General features: G+C 38.3%; 1 protein-coding gene and 1 pseudogene across 5 annotated transcripts; both read left to right on the plus strand.

Annotated features, from left to right (window-relative positions):
* The first annotated feature begins 3,290 nt into the window (after positions 1–3,290).
* LOC114459139 (protein canopy 4-like) lies at positions 3,291–7,475 on the plus strand (annotated as a pseudogene).
* Positions 7,476–10,218: 2,743 nt separating this feature from the next.
* Positions 10,219–16,501, plus strand: LOC114459140 (nuclear RNA export factor 1-like). Of its 5 annotated transcripts, none has more exons than XR_003673243.1 (12): positions 10,219–10,263; positions 11,407–11,476; positions 11,900–12,007; positions 12,105–12,214; positions 13,225–13,294; positions 13,431–13,489; positions 13,980–14,095; positions 14,178–14,220; positions 14,302–14,367; positions 16,022–16,197; positions 16,279–16,339; positions 16,415–16,501. XR_003673243.1 is itself a non-coding variant. In XM_028441503.1 (7 exons), exons 4-7 carry the CDS (start codon positions 14,311–14,313, stop codon positions 16,451–16,453), a joined length of 333 nt encoding a protein of 110 aa, XP_028297304.1. In that variant the 5' UTR covers positions 11,413–11,476; positions 13,980–14,095; positions 14,178–14,220; positions 14,302–14,310; the 3' UTR covers positions 16,454–16,501. The 5 variants fall into 5 exon arrangements, 2 of the variants coding, with proteins under 2 accessions (XP_028297304.1, XP_028297303.1); XR_003673242.1 differs by having other exon boundaries at positions 13,238–13,294; XR_003673244.1 differs by lacking the exons at positions 10,219–10,263; positions 11,407–11,476 and adding an exon at positions 11,753–11,782 and having other exon boundaries at positions 13,238–13,294.
* Positions 16,502–17,152: the final 651 nt, after the last annotated feature.

The raw sequence follows: 17,152 nt of genomic DNA on the forward strand, positions 1-17,152 counted from the left end.
GCCCGATGACAGCTGGAGAAACGAGCAAGCTGTTCAGAAAATGGATGGATGATGACCTGAGAAGTATAATACGGGCCGGCGCACACTCGCACTCTACGAGGTCCGAATGCGCGCGCACCCACCTCCTTCCCTCGTTGCCTTAAAACACTTGACCCGTGGAAAAAGAAGAAAATGAACTTTAAACTTACATGTTCCTCCTCCATGCGGGAAAGGCACTCCTCAGGCACATCTCGTTTGCGCAGGAACCGCAACAATGGAGAATCCATGTTTTCTTCCTTCGTTTGCTCTTACTTCCGGTTAAATGTCCACCATCTGGACATGGATATTATTATATCACGTTCGTACAATATAGTATATTGTTCGTACCATATAAGTATATTGTTCGTACAATATAGTATATTGTTCATACAATATCAGTATATTGTTCATACAATATCAGTATATTGTTCGTACAATATCAGAATCAGAATCAGAATCAGAAATGTTTTATTTGCCATACAGTTTTGAGGACAGTACAAGGAATTTGACTTGGTGGTTGGTGCACAAAAACAAGCAACAAAAAGAAATAAAAACAAAACAACAAAGAACAACGAACAACCCAGCAACAATAATAATAATAATAATGATAAATATAAAGGATGAGGGATAAATAAAGAATAGATAGAGAATAAAGGATAAATATAAATATATATATACAGTGCAGCAGATATCAAGCTGGTGGAGGTGGTGATCGGGTGGGGGGGGGGGGGGGTCAGTGGGTGACTTGGGGTGTGTTCATGTGGATGGTGGCAGAGGGAAAGAAGCTGTTTTTGTGTCTGGAGGTTCTGGTCCTGATGGACCGAAACCTCCTACCAGAAGGGAGAGATTGAAACAGTTTATGACCGGGGTGGGAGGGGTCGGCCACAATCTTTCCTGCACGCCTCAAAATCCTGGAGGTGTACAGGTCCTGGAGGGAGGGCAGATTGCAGCCGATGACCTTCTCTGCAGAGTGGATGATACGCTGCAGTCTGGCCTTGTCCTTGGCCGTAGCTGCAGCGTACCAAATGGTGATGGAGGAGCAGAGGATGGACTGGATGATGGAGCTGTAGAAGTTCACCATCATCTTTGTTGGCAGACTGAACTTCTTCAGCTGCCGCAGAAAGTACATCCTCTGCTGAGCTTTTTTGATAAGGGAGCTGATGTTCAGCTCCCACTTGAGGTCCTGAGTGATGATGGTCCCCAGGAAGCAGAAGTACTCTACAGAGCTCACTGTAGAGTCTCCCAGGGTGAGGGGGGTGAGGGGGGCTGGGTTCTTCCTGAAGTCTGCTATCATCTCCACTGTCTTTAAAGCATTGAGCTCCAGGTTGTTCTGGCTGCACCAGGACACCAGCCGGTCTGTCTCCCACCTGTAGACAGACTCGTCTCCATCAGCGATGAGACCGATGATGGTCGTGTCGTCTGCAAACTTCAGGAGTTTGACCGACTGGTGAGAGGAGGTGCAGCTGTTGGTGTACAGGGAGAAGAGCAGAGGAGAAAGAACACAGCCCTGAGGAGATCCAGTGCTGATGGTCCGGGGAGCAGAGATGGTTTTTCCCAGCTTCACGTGCTGCTTCCTGTCAGACAGGAAGTCTGTGATCCACCTGCAGGTGGAGTCTGGCACGTTCAGCTGGGAAAGCTTGTCCTGAAGGAGAGCTGGGATTATTGTATTAAAAGCAGAGCTGAAGTCCACAAACAGGATCCTGGCGTAGGAGCCTGGGGAGTCCAGGTGCTGGAGGATGAAGTGGAGAGCCAGGTTTACAGCATCGTCTACGGACCTGTTGGATCTATAGGCAAACTGCAGGGGGTCCAGGTGGGGGTCGGTGATGTCCTTGATGTGGGAGAGCATGAGGCGTTCAAAGGACTTCATGACCACAGATGTCAGAGCGATGGGTCTGTAGTCATTAAGTCCTGTGATCCTCAGCTTTTTAGGGACAGGAACGATGGTGGAGGCCTTAAAACAGGCTGGTACGGTGCATGTCTCCAGTGAGGTGTTAAAAATGTCTGTGAACACTGGAGACAGCTGATCAGCACAGTGCTTTAAGGTGGAAGGAGAGACATAGTCCGGTCCACAAGCCTTACGGGGGTTTTGTCTCCTGAAAAGTCTATTCACATCTCTCTCTTTGATGGAGAAAGGTGTCTCTGTAGGAGGGGGGGAGGAGGGGGGGAAGATAGGGGAGAGAGCCTCTGTAGGCAGCTGGGGTGAAACTGTAGCTTTGATGTGGGGGGTGAATGTGTTGGAGTGAGGCTGGTTAGAGGTGTGAGGGGGGTTGGAGTCAGGTCTGTCCCATTGTCTGTCAAATCTACAATAGAACTCATTCAGACTGTTGGCCAGGCAGAGGTCGTTAGCAGCAGCAGGGGCTCTGGGCTTGTAGTTTGTAATTTGCCTGAGCCCTCTCCAGACAGAAGCCGAGTCATTTGCAGAGAACTGATATTGTAGCTTCTCTGAGTACAAACGTTTGGCTTTTCTCACCTCCTTTTCAAACGTGTACTTCGACTCTCTGTACCTGGCTCTGTCTCCACTCCTGAAAGCGACCTCTTTGTCTGTCCTCAGCCCTCTGAGCTTAGCTGTGAACCAGGGTTTGTCATTGTTATAACTCACCCTGGTCTTTGATGGAATGCAGCTGTCCTCACAGAAGCTGATGTAGGACGTCACAGCGTCTGTAAACTCATCCAGAGAACTGTTCGCAGACCTGAAAACATCCCAGTCAGTCCAGTCCAAACACTCCTGGAGTTTCTCCACTGCTTCACTGGTCCATTGTTTAGATTCCTTCACCACAGGTTTACAGAGCTTCAGCCTCTGTCTGTATGAAGGAATCAGATGGACCATCAAATGGTCCGATTGGCCCAGTGCAGCACGGGAAACGGCGTGATAAGCACTGCTTAGTGTGGTGTAACAGTGATCCAGTGTCTTCTCCTCTAAACTGGCAAATAATAGGCATGACAAATGGTGAATGTGGTTAAAATGGCAAAATAAGTATGAAATATGGTGAAAAGAGGTTAAAAGTGACAATAATGGGTCAACATATGCAACATTAGGTGGAAAAAGTGGTGGAAAGGGTTTATGAGTGCTGAAAATGTCTTCAGCGTGGAAAAAATGTGCAGAAAAGGTAATAAAAATTTGTTGGAGAAGTGACAGAAATGTAGCAAAAAATGCACTAAAAGGAGCAAAAAATATGGCAAGAAATAGTGATGAGAATAGGTTAAAATATGGAAAGTTTGGTGCAGTTGCAGAATGCCCTTATTGTGGTAATTAAAAATAGAAATAAAGTGTAACCTTTTAAAAAAGAAACATTTTGGCTTTTCTTCAAATCTCATAAAAATAAAGTTTGCAATCACAAATGTTATTTTAGAACAGTAATGATAAAGCTATTTATTAATAAAGTTCAAAGAAAAAAGAGCAGCTGTTAATGGATCTTCTTCATCCTCTAGTGTGTAAGTTCTTGACGGTGGAGATACAGGAGGCGCTGGAGAGGACAGGTCGGTCCAAGGAGGTGCTGGAGTTGGGGGAGGTGCTGGACACGGGCAAGAATAGACGCAATATTAAATAGTACACGTTGTAAGAACAACACACTCATCAACCATAATTATCCTTAAATAGCTTTAGAATGCTTAGGATTTTAAAGCATTGCATCGTGGGTAGTTGATGATCTGTGTGTTGATGTTTAGGGAGATCCGTTTGACTGAGGCCGTGGACAACATCTGTGAACGCATCCTGCAGTACAGCGTTCACGCATAGAGGCCTGGAAGTCTACGCTACGCCAAGGTCAGTCCACCGCCTCATTGTTATCTTTAAACGATCCTCCACTGGTTTTACAAGTTTGGCCTAAAACCTTTGAAATGTAATTATTAGAAGATCTATGCCTAACCAAACCATATTTGTTTAATTATTGTTTTTTTTATTTGGCTTTCATAAATAATTATGCATATTTACAGATATTGTACATGATATGAGTGATAACACGTGTTATAAAGGCTATTTTACACAATAGGTGTGGCTACAGATTTATACTTGTTCGTTGGTGTACCATGGGCACTAAAAGTCTGGGAACCACTGATCTACACAACTAAAAAATACAAACATGTAGAGGCAGCTCAGTGGGAGCACTAAACAGAAACTAAAAAGGAGAAGGAGATCAGAAACACAGAACATATAAAGAAGCATAAACTGAATATAGGTCATTTTTTCACTCCAGTGTATTTTGCCAGATCAGCATTTCTTTGAGAGAAATTGTCAGGTTTCCAGATGTTTATGTTTTGCTAGATTAAACTGATGCTGATGTGTTTTATTTTCATAGCATCATATGTGAGTGAGGGGCTTTGATAAGATGACATAGTGGTACATTTGTATTTCTATGAGCATTTGCACATCTGTACGTCATAATGCACATGATGACAGTTAGACATTGGTGTAGTGAGTAAATGTATGTATATTACTGGAATGTATTTATTCTTTTGCCATATTATAGTAATCCTGGGGTCGTGATGATGGGGCCCTTGAATATTGTTGCCCAGGGTACAGCGGTGTTAATCTGGCCCTGCCGTGAGGGAAAGGATGTTTATTTATGTGGAAATGTTCTTCTCACTCTCATCCTTGTCTGTTTCAAACACCGTCTAACCTGGTAAAAAACTACACAAATCATCACTGACTCCTAAATCAGAGACACCAGTGCCTGTTTAACTTTAATGTGTCTATAAAGCTCCGTTTGTTTGTAACGCTGCTGTGCTCTGTGAAAACATGACTCAGCTTTAATCAGCTTCACCTGCTCAGAGTGTTTAAACATCTCATCAGAGCTACAGAACATCTGGATAAAGTTGTTCTGTTGTAGACCATCAATACCAGCGATTGTAGAGTCTGAAACATCACAGATTATTGATAACTTCTGATACTGTAAAATATTCTAGCCTCTAGTGGTGAAAAAACACTTCTTACACGTGATGTTTGCACATTTATTTTTGTTTAATCATTACGGTCTGGAATGATGTCATCAGGATCATTTAAATTAGGTTAATTTAAATTAATTTGATCAAAACTTAATCAATAAACCTGATCAGATTCAGTAAATCATTGATCCCTGAGGGTAAATATAGTGACATTAATGCTGTTCTCATACATCTTTATATGACATGAATAATTAAAAAGGAGCAGTCAGAATAATCCATGTCACTACAACTTATATCTACCTTTTAATTGTATTTTACTCATTATTTTAAACATAGATTTTTGTTTAATTATAGTTTTCTTTTTTATTGGTATTTATTTTGTTTCCTCACAGTACAACTTATATCTTCCTTTTAATTGTATCTTTCTTTTTTTTTCATCCATTTTTGTTTAATTATGGGTTTTTTATTTTCTTATGGTCCATGTGGGCTCCCCATGTTGGTGACCCCTGATTTAGAGAAACTAAAAGCAGCACGAGTTGGCATTTTTTGAAAAAGCTGCTCAATGATCTAAAAAGCAGGCTGAATGCTTCACTCCAATAGGATGTTTACAGGCAGTGGGGCCGTGTGACATCATCAATCACCTGATTTCAAGATGGTGGAACACAGGTTCTTAAACGGTAAAATAGTCCCATTTTTAAAAGTTAATAAAATAAATTTGGTGCATAATAATAAGTTTTGTTTGGTATAGATCTTCTAATAGTACATTTCAATCATTTTAGACCTAACTTGTAAAAAAAAAAAAGTGGACGATCCCTTTAAAGCTGATCACGTGACCCAAGCAGGAAGTCAGTGTTTTGTTGGTGTGACTACAGGGAACCAGTCAGACCATGACCACACTAAAAAACCTGGTGGGTAATAAGTGAAAGTGGACCTGGGAATGCCGTACGAGCTGTGGGACCAACCGTCTGCAGAGGTCACCGACATGAAGAAACAGGTGGACCTGATCATTTAAAACTTTTAGACGACATTTATTTGTTTTTGTTAAAAGTTAAATCAACACAAGAGTCATTCATAATAGGTAATAGTTTTGTGTCTTAAATAACATGTGTTTACTAATGCAGTTGTGGGTGTGTGTTCAGTGTGAGACCATGCTGGAGCAGTACGAGGACGTAGTGGAGGACTGGTACTTCCATCACCAGGACCAGAGGCTGGAGAACTTCCTGTGTGAGAAGCACATCCTGAAGATGTCAGAGCAAGGTGACAAATATAAAGAAAGAGCAGACAATGCAGAGTGGAATCAAAAAAGCACCAGGATTGGAAAGTACCGTATTTGAGAGTTAAACTTACCAAGTCTCCTTAGTGCAGCAGTTCCTGATTAGAACCACAGGAGATGCTAAATGTACCAACTTAAAAAAAAAAACCAGAAAGACCCTTGAGATACCAGGGGTTCTCAACCGAGACACTGGGAAGTGGTCGACAGAATATTTTCTGAACAATTTGAGCCCATTTTTGCTTATATTTTTTTATGCTTATTTTTTTTCTTCAATTTAACCACATTCATGATTTGTCATGCCCATCATTTGCCAGTTTAAACCAATTGTTCCAATATTAACACTTTGAAACCTTTTTACCACTTTTTCTGTCTGTTTTGGCTGCTCTAATTTGTAAGTTTTAACCAGTTTAGCTCCTCCCAGTTGACTCTCTCTGAGGCGAGCTTCCTTCCTGTTCCCTCGCTGCTGTGTTCCCACAGGTGTTGGTTTGTTTTTATTATCCACACTGAGTGCACAGGTCATGTGACGGGTGGCCCCTGGAGCTGCTCCAGGGTCTCTGGGAGCTGGAGTCCACTCTCCAAAGCACTGGGTTTCTTTCCAGTGACGGCGCAGCCACAGCTGAGTTTTTCCACCAGGCGACAAACCACCACGTCTGTGAAGAAGTAACAGAAGTCCTGAAAGTCCATCCTGAGAGAGAACTGGAGCAGTTAGCATATTTTGACTTTTAAAAAAGAGGACATTTGGACTGACCTCAACATACACAAAGTACTCAATGTTTTCGTGAATCTACTTTGTAACGGCAAAATATAATATAGTAAATAAATAAGTTGTTATTGTCCATAAGGTTTAAAACTAAATGTATCTCTTTATAACAAATACTTGAAGACTGAAGTCACTCCCCTTTATCATGTCTTATTACAATCTGTCCTTGAAAAATCTCATGTCTACCTTCTTAAAATCTGTCATTCATTGAAACAATGAGAAACATCTAGAAATGAAAAGAAAGAAAAAAAAACTCAAGGTTTACAGAATATTAAATAATCATTATATACACTTCAATAAATGACAGTGAAAGTTTACATCACATCGTCTAATGCTGACTGAGCTTTATTCTGTCTGTTGTCTGTGGAGACGAGGAAATGATGAGGTCTAGATCAGAAGAACTTTCTACATTCTCCCAGTGGCTCCTTCAGTTTCAAATCCCTCTCTGAACCTCCATGGAGGTTTGATCATCCAGAATGATATTTATTAAATAAATCCACCAGTATTCACAGGCTGCCAAGTTTCAGAAAATGATAAGATTTTAGTGACATGATGCGTTCTGGTGAAAAAAACTTGGCTTTGTCCTGTTTTAACGTTAATTTCTACCTTCAGAATGATGTCATCACCTCCATGACAGTGGCTCTCCCTGCACTGTGGCCTCCTAATGCTAGTTTTAATCAACCACAAATTAGAAATGAAAACTAACAAGAATTTTGACAAATATTATTTGTCAATATTTCATTTCAACCAATTGTCTATCATTTATCTGGGGACATGTCTCATGTTGTAGGTGTTTATCACAGATGTTGATGATGACAGAGGCTCCCACTTAAAACACTGTGGCCCAAGGCAGTGCTACCTTTACCTCAGCTCTCCTTGTCTGCAACAGAAAGGACGTCATTAAAAAGATCATCATGTATAAACATTAAAACATCTTGTGATTTTCATCCTTTAAGTGATCACATGATCATATGCAGGTGTTATTATATTATAAAATGCTTTAGAAGCACCACTTCAGTCCACATAAAGCTACAATCTGGAATAACAGCTGTATTTTATACAAGAGGAAAACTTTATTCTTTAAAGATTGGATTGAAAAGGGACAATAATACATTTAATGGATGACAATGGTAATATTTACAATCATTGTGATTTTAAAGATAAATGTTCTCAGAAACAACATTCATTAGTAGTCAGGGCTATTCCTATTGCCTTGATTCATTTCATTAAAGGAATATTACAGTATTCATCAGTATCCACAAAGATCAATAAACTGTTCATTGGTAGTTATTGTTTTTTAGACACTGTTATTTATTAAACAATGTTTTCATCTTCAAGTAAAGATACAAATATTATCTTCAAACTTTTAGAAAACAGATTCTATCAAAGTTAGGACAAATATTTATCATTTCCTTTATTTCCTAAAATGAAATAGATTAATTTTAAAACAATGAATGATGTTTATCCATGTAAATATATTTTTAATGATTAGGTTTAATATAGATGATTACAGCTCCATGTTTAGTCAAACTAATAATGAAAGTCAACAACACGTCTTTTTTTCCTGTTCTGTGGTGAAGAGGTTTTAGGAAAGAGTTGATGATTGGCTGCTCACACACACTGTGATACCTGGCTTTGATTAGCATTTGGTTACATTTGCTTTTATTTTGAAGGACAAGGATGTGGAATTTATATGTAGCAATTTGATGATATTTGGAAAACATTTGATACATAAATGTAGATATTTAAAATTATCCCAAATGTTAAAGCTTTTAAAATTGATCTTAAAAATGTGTTGAAGTCATTGAAAACATTACAAAATAGAAGAGCTATTAGATTGTTCAAAGTTGTAATGTACCCTGTAATTATTATTATTATTATTATTATTATTATTATTATTATTGCTGCTTGGATAAGTGGATTGGTGTGATGTTTGTATATGAATGTAGACTGTACAGACTGATCAAAAGACAATACACAACATTGACAATCATGAAATAAACAGAAAAAACTAAACTTAAAACTAAAATAATTAATTTAACAAAAGGTTTAGAACAGACATATTTTACATAGTTCATAAATATTTTCAACTTATTTAGAAAATGTAAAAACAGCTTCATTTTTAAATATCTACATTTGTGTTTTACTAAAAAAAAAAACTTAACTTTTTTCCTTATATTTCAAACTTATTTTGAAAACCAGAATCCAGACCCATAATATAATCCTGTAATTAAATCCATAACATATTTGTGTATTTATATGTACAAAAAAAAAACTCAATTGTCTTACTATAAATATAAATATCACAAAACCAACAGTTACTTAATGTTAAACATTTAATGTACGAAATCCTTACATGTGTAGATATTATTTAAAAATACTTTCTTGAGCATTCAGCAAACACAAATATCTCTTCAGAATATTTTTACTGAAATCAGAGGGAATAACTTCAAATATAATTTATTTTCAAAGGAAGAAGAAAAGGATTATGGTTCAATGCTTGTTTAAATAATTTATTTTCCTTAAAAAATAAATAAATGAAACATTTTTTTAAACAAGGTAAAAGCAACTGTCGATTTAATGTGATCTACAGTGACTATTTTCACTGCTTGTACAATATGTATCTACAATATTGTTTCAGAGAACAAACTAATAATAATTTATTCATAAATTAATTTATACTCAACAAATTTCCACTGAAATCCATTAAATCATCCACAGACCAAATCCTTCAGGCTGTAACTACTTTATTCACTCTTAAATCACCATTAAACACATTTATTCTGACTGGTTTGTCATAAAGTTTATAAAAAGTGGGTTGTGACGTCAGCACAAAAGTTTGAGTGGTTGCCAGGTTGAGTATTTTCCCGCTGATTCTGAGATTATAAAATAACTAACTTAGTGATCAAACAGTGAATAACGTTGGTTAAAGGTGATATTTATGTTTTATTTGGATGATGAACGAATGGTTTTTGGGGCATTTCTGTGGATATTCAACATATTTTTTGCGGGGAATCGTCGGTTGTATCTGGCAACCAGCTAGAGTCAGGAACAAAGCAGTGAAATGGAGGACGGACAGAGCTGGATGATGACTACCGTTAAACTAGAAGAAGAAGAAGAAAAGGAACAAATATTATGGAGGGAAGTGAAGCTGAGTATGAGTAAGACGGACAGTGATGATGATGATGATGAAGGCTGCAGGAGGAAAGCTGTGCTGGAGGAGCTTCGTCATCCCGACCATGTGTGGGACGGAATGTTTGCTCCAAAGATGGAGAAAAGCGGAGAAGAAGAAACGGAGGAGTTTTCAGATGTGTGCTCTGTGAAGGAAGAGGTTAGAACACTCCGTGTGTTTCCATTCATTCACTCACTCACTCACCACATTCATCCGCTGTTACACACACACTGGAGACTAGTTTAACTGGTGACCCACTTCATTCACACTCACATTTCTCTATCAATATGTGACGATGTAAAGGTGGAACAACCTGTGTGTACTCAGTGGAACACAGAGAACAAACTACAGAAAAACACACTTTATGTTAATGAGCTAAGGAGTGGGCAGGGACCGTCTACAAAGTCACACCCCCAAAGGAAGCGTCAACAATAACACCAATAACCCTGTGGACAGTCTTTATTAGGGCTCTCTATTTACTACAGCAAATATAGTTAAGAAGATACTTTATCTGATTTATGTCTTCATTAATATCCAGTATTAATGTCATTAATTAGTAATAACTTAAAATAATAACTGTAGTACCATGAAAATAAATACCTCTAAGTACTACAGAAGAAATATTAACAAAGTTACAGTTTATTATTTTTTATTTTATTATTGTTTTATTTAAAGTTTGTAAATAACCAATACTGTAATTAATAGTAATTTCATCTATTATCCTGTAAACCAGGTTCTCAACTGGTCTCACCCTGTGACCCACATTTTGCCACAGTTATTAAATCACAACCCACTTTTTTTTAGAATTCAACCAAATTTAGTCTTTTAAAAGTATCTGTCGACAACACACACACATAATATTTTTAAAAATATAAATCTATATGTTTTCACAGCATGCCTATCGAAAGAAAAGTTTCTTTCAAAATAAAAGACAAGTCCAACATGAGAGACATTAACTTATTTATTTATTTAATTATTTATTTTGATCAGCTGTCCATGACCCACTTTTGGGTCCTGACCCAGGGTTTGCCCCAGAAAACGTGCTAAGTCTGGGGGTAGTGAAGCCCACAATGTTTAAAAAAAAAAAAAAAAAAACGTTAAAAGTTGAGAGGATGTTAATATCCATGTAAAATAATACATACAATAGTACATCTTATTTTTTAGGACTTGCAGAAAGTAATATGTTAGCATTAATTGGTCAAAGTTGTTGTCTGTTAATGGTTAAATAGTTAACTATGATCATCCCTGATTTAAAAGAATGTTTTTAAACTGTTTTAAAGATGTTTTTTTTCTCTTTTCTAGCAATGCATGTCTAAACGCTTTGATGGATCACAACAAGCTTTGGATCTGAACAGTATTCACACAGACACAGGTAACCACACCACATCTTTTGGCCTTAGATTATTCACAATGTTGACCACTTCCTTTGACATCTCAAAGGAAACACCTTGGATTGTGAATGTGTTGTTTTATATAGTGGAAGTATTTATCAATCACTGCTTTTTAAAACACAATCTAAATGGTTTGTGTTACTGGGTTAACAGGCTGGAAGCACCAGGTGATACTTTTATATACAGTTTACATTATTGTGGTTAGAATTATTATTCATTGATTACAGTTGGTTTCATAATGTATTATTATTATTATTATTAAGATCATTGAAGAAAACATTCCTCAGGTAACGGTCGTACGACAATCAGCAACAATCTGTGTATCTTCATATACTGTGGATACTTTAAAAGTTAGATCATCAAAGTGAAGTCCAGACCTAATGAAAGCAATGTTTTCTTTGCAGTTGACAAGTTTGAACCTCAGTCACAACTGCATCCAGAGACTGGATGAACTCAGCGAGCTTGTGACCAAAGTGCCTCATCTGAAGGCCCTGAACCTTTCACACAACGACGTGAGACTGGCAGCTCCAAGGCTTTCATTGTCATGTTTGTGTAGTAGTGTTGAAGGTTCATGTGTTGACGCCTACCGGCTTCCTGTTTGTTCCTCAGCTGAAAAGTGAACATGAGCTGGACAAGTTGAAGGGGCTGAAAGTGGTGGAGCTGTGGCTGGTCAGAAACCCTCTCTGTGACCTTTTCAAAGACAGATCTTCATACGTCAGGTCAGTTTTCTATTCTGGGTTGTTAGAGATGTTTACACGTGAGCTCAGTAGATTTACTGTAACAACGAAAGATGTCATTGTCATTTTACTGTTAAAATCCTGAATATATGAATGTAGTCTGTTTACCAGATGTAGTTCTGGGAACTTGTTTTCTTATGATTCCTAAAAATAGTTGACTGAGCGCTCTGCATCCAAGAAGCTAATGTTTCCATAGTTCATTAAAACAGACGCAGATTGAAAAAGATTTGATCCAAATTGGATGTTTTGATGATTTGTTATCGAAGGCAGTTTCTGCCAATCCAGCGTCTTATATCTGAGTTTCCCACAACATGCAACCAACGTGCGTCAAACCTGCTGTTGTGTGTTTTTGTTCCTAATGAATGACTGAATTTTCCCAGTTGATGGAGAACTTGTAAACCAAGGAAGACCCAACAATGTCCAAATGGAGAAAAGTGCTTTGTGTGTGGTTGTGTTAAATCACAGGGTCTAACAGTGCACTAACACATGAATGAAGGGGGTTGATGGTTTTATCACTTCACACGTCATTAGGCTTTATGTGATCAGGATTTTTGGGCCGATCAGTGAGTTTAAAAAAAAAAGGATTATTGATCCGATCATATGAATTCAGGTTGTTTTTGTTTTTTAGGTAACGTCCAAATTCCTTTGGTACGACCTGATACAGATTCACGTAAAATCAAACGGTTCCGTGTTTTGTGACCTAAACGCAGCCTTGTGACTGTGGGAGTGGAAGAGTTGGTTATTTTCATGCAGGACCTGAACATAACGTTGTACGCACAAGAGCGTCATGACTCCACTTTTAAAAATGCGATACCGACCGAGCACTGGTGTAAATGTGAGCTCAACCATTTAATTTAGTCCCTGAACAGCAGCTGTGTCGACTACGAGAGAGTTAACGATGAAGCTGCAGAGGCAGACCACACCTCCATTAGCATTAGGAGCTAACACATATATCCTGACTGTTGCATCGTAAAACATGCTGTTGCTTATAGTCTGTATTCACAGGTGCACAGCGGAGGTGGGGCGCACACACCATCACCCTGAAACGGACTGAAGTCTCTGGTATGACAGAGAAACCGCTCTAGGACTGTCCCTTTTAACATGCTGAGTAAACAAAACAAGCATGTACACACACACACACACACACACACACACACACACATATTAATTGAGTGCTGCTGATGTCTTTGTTTTTCAGGAGCGTTCTGAGAGAATATTTCAAAGACAGTAGAAACCTGAAGAGGACCAAAGACTCCAGTAAGTTCTCCTGAAGTCAACGTATGACTTGTAATGATTAGGGTTGGGTACCGAAACCTGGAACAAGTATGGGACCAGTTCCCATGGAAACGCTAGTAACCGGGCCCAATAAGAACAAAGATGTCGGTGTCACACATTACTTGATACACATGACGTTGTTGTCGCTGCTCAGATCATTGATCAATGACCTCATTTCTAACCGTAGCACATACACAAAACATGGCCTGAAAGAAGGTGCGTGACATTATCCTCCATAAATAAATGAATGTGTGGGAAACGCTGATGTGAAGTTTATCTAATAAGTTTATTTGTTTAGTTAAATGTGTTAAATTTGGCTCTGGAAATAAAAGGTCATTTTGAGATTTTGAAGTTAGTTTAAAATAATGATTAAGCACCAGAAGTGTTGAAAAAGTAGTGAGTAGTAACCGATACCCAACCCTAGTAATGATGGAGCCCACCTGATGTTTGTCTTGTTTTTTAACTGCCCTAGTGATGCGTTTCCATCTGCTGAAGCACACACGACTGAATGTGGTGACGTTCCTCAACGAGCTGCCATAAACCCAGCATGACATCATCTCTTTCACCGTGGACGTAAACGCCTACACAGTGAGTTCACGTCTGATCTGCCACACACTGAGTTACATCATTTATGTTGTTCACTCTCAGCCAAACTGCTTTGTTTTCACAGAATACGCTGCTGTCATTCACAGTGGGCGGAGTCTTCAAAGAAGGTCAGTATCTTAGTCGTCATGGTTTTAAGAAGATCCACTGCAACTCATCTATTCTCACTAACGCTTTCCTGGCTTTTTCAGTTGTTGTAGATGATAAATCTAAAGAATCTACAAGGTTTTCATCACAGTTCCAGCAGTGGATTCTGGGTAGGTTACACACGTAAAACCAAAGTGCTCATTATCAGCTGTAGCTTCAGATAATGCTTGCCTCCACTAGTATGACTGGAATGAACAAACAGTAAATACTGTTTCACCACATGTGTTTTCTGTGTATTCCTATATTTACCTAATGTATATTTATTTGTCCATAAAATAAAATGATAAACAATAATGTTTTTACACAACAACCATTGTTATTAAATTATTAAATCAGGGTTTTAATTGGTCATGTAATGTTGTTACATACATGGAATTTGTCCTCTGCATTTAACCCATCCAGTGGGCAGCCATTTTTGCGGCGCCTGGGGAGCAGTTCGGGGTTAAGGGACTTGCTCAACAACCCACAGTGATGGCCCAGCTGAGGCTTGAACCGCCAACCACTCCGATTACAAGCCCAGCGTCCTTAACCACTAGGCCACCACTCCCCTTGTAGAGATTACTGGGGATGGGCACCTTTCACATTTAAACCGATACTCATTACTCGTAAATCAGTATCGGTACTCAACGATACCACTTTTTATTACTTTTGTGTGGTAGTAAATATTAAATAATATAATCTCAAAATATTCCTGTTATTACCATATTTATTTCTCATATCAATAATAATAATAATGATAATAATAACGAACAACTTTAACAAATATATCAAACCAACATCTGTTTGTATTGTAGCAACAATATAATTATAATTGCTTAATTGATCATTAATTACAATTATAGCATAATTATAATTGTCATTTTTTTTTAACTCTGTTGCTGTCATAATCGTAATTAGATTGTAATTGAGTTCAGATAATTGACTAATTAATTGTAATTGCCATGAAAATTTTATAAAAATTGTCAATTATAATTTAAGGCTAAACTGGTAAACCATGTTACAGTTCTATATGTACAGCTCTATACATATGTAGTTAACAATTTGTTTCATATCAAACTTTCACACATTTTATCATTTTAAAAATATTAAAACCTATATTTTCATTGATTAGGAAGCTTCTTTGTAATATATAGGAAATAAATGAGATGATAGATATTTAGTGTATTAGTGTTAACTTTTATTAGGTTATTTATTTCAGGATCAGTAATTGTGATTAATTGTAATTGGACTTTAGTAATTGAGAATGTAATTGTAACTGACTTTCAGAGGATAAAAAAATAATGGTAATTGGATAAAATGTTACTGTCATCGTAATTGAAGATGTAATTGTAACTGAATAATGTAATTGACCCCAACCCTGCTCACAGTCAAACTAAAGATGAACTAAGGCTTAGGCTGTGTTTGAATAGTCCCTCCTATCTCCTTTCCTATCCACTTTTCCTTAACCCTGTGGAAGATGTCATAGAGTTAAGGAAAGGTGTTAGGAGAGCAGTTAGGAAAAGGTGATCACGTTTGTTTTGACGATCAGACACACTTCCACTAGGTGATGTAATAATCCTACGGCCACGCCTCCTTTCCTCAGAAAATGCTCTTTTATCACAACCACCACTTAAACACTTCCAGGTGTTAAAGGACAGTGGATAGGAAAGGAGATAGGAGGGACTATAGGGACACAGCCTTGGTGTGACCTACATTACTGTAATATTAACACCATAGAAAGTCTCTAACCTTTGAACCCTGTGGTCCTCGTTCATACTTGAACAGTTTGTGCATCATCAACGACCAGCTCTTCATCAGAATGGCTACAACGGAGCAGATCAGCAGAGCTTTTGTGCCCCGCCCCCTTCCTCCAGCCCAGTGCCCACCCTCACTGCCCCACAGCAGGAGATGCTCAGCACCTTCTCCCTGAAGTCAGACATGAACCTGGAATGGTCCCTGAAGTAGGTGTCCTCTCCTAATGACGTCTACCAGACTAGGATGAATGTCACAGCTCACTGGTAAACACTGTCTGTGTGTTGCAGGTGTTTGCAGGACAACAAGTGGGACTTGAACAAAGCAGCACATATCTTCACTCAGTTAAAGGTGACACGACTCTAAACAATCTACGTCATGGTTTAAATGTGCTGATGTCTAAAGTAGCAACTGTTTCTGTTTCAGACGGTGGGAAAGATCCCAGACGTGTCGTTCCTAAAGTAAAACGTCTTTGTATTTTTGTATTAAAGGGGACATATCATGCTAAATCCACTTTTTTAGCCCTTAAATGCATTTTGATGTATATTTAGATTGTTTAGAAGTACAGAAAAAATCAAATTAATCTCTTCAGGTGCTCCGTTGATATCTTTATATTCTGTTTTGGTCATATTTTTCAATCTGTTTCGATTTTTCGATTCTCTATTATGTTTTTTGAATAATAACGTCAGCGGAACTGCCAAATTAGGACATCGACTCCAGGCCCAACACTTCGAGCAATCCGCCATTTTTATTTCTGGCTTTTATTTTGTAGTCCAAGCTCAAGGATGCAGAAGTTACGAGAGGATAAGTCAAAATGTTGGGTTGTTGGATGTAGTAACCCACACGCTTCATTACACCGTCTCCCAGCATCAGAACCTTTTCAAAGTGCCTGGTTGAGTTTTATTTTTTATAGAAATGTACCCACATCTGTGGGTAAGGTCATTTTTGTGTGTGTGAAGCACTTCAAGGATGACTGCTTCATCAACCTCCACCAGTATAAAGAAGGATTTACAGAAAGACTTTGTCTGATTGAGGGTTCAATTCCTTCTATCTTTGGAGACGATGAACAGAGCACTTCGGTAAGCTGTAAATAACGCTAAAAAGTGTGATGATAAGACGTCCCTGTCATTGTTTTGTTAGCATTAGCAGTTGCACCGTCTTCAT

Source organism: Gouania willdenowi, unplaced genomic scaffold, assembly GCF_900634775.1.
Source record: "Gouania willdenowi unplaced genomic scaffold, fGouWil2.1 scaffold_269_arrow_ctg1, whole genome shotgun sequence".
In the NCBI taxonomy this organism is placed as follows: Eukaryota; Metazoa; Chordata; class Actinopteri; order Blenniiformes; family Gobiesocidae; genus Gouania; species Gouania willdenowi.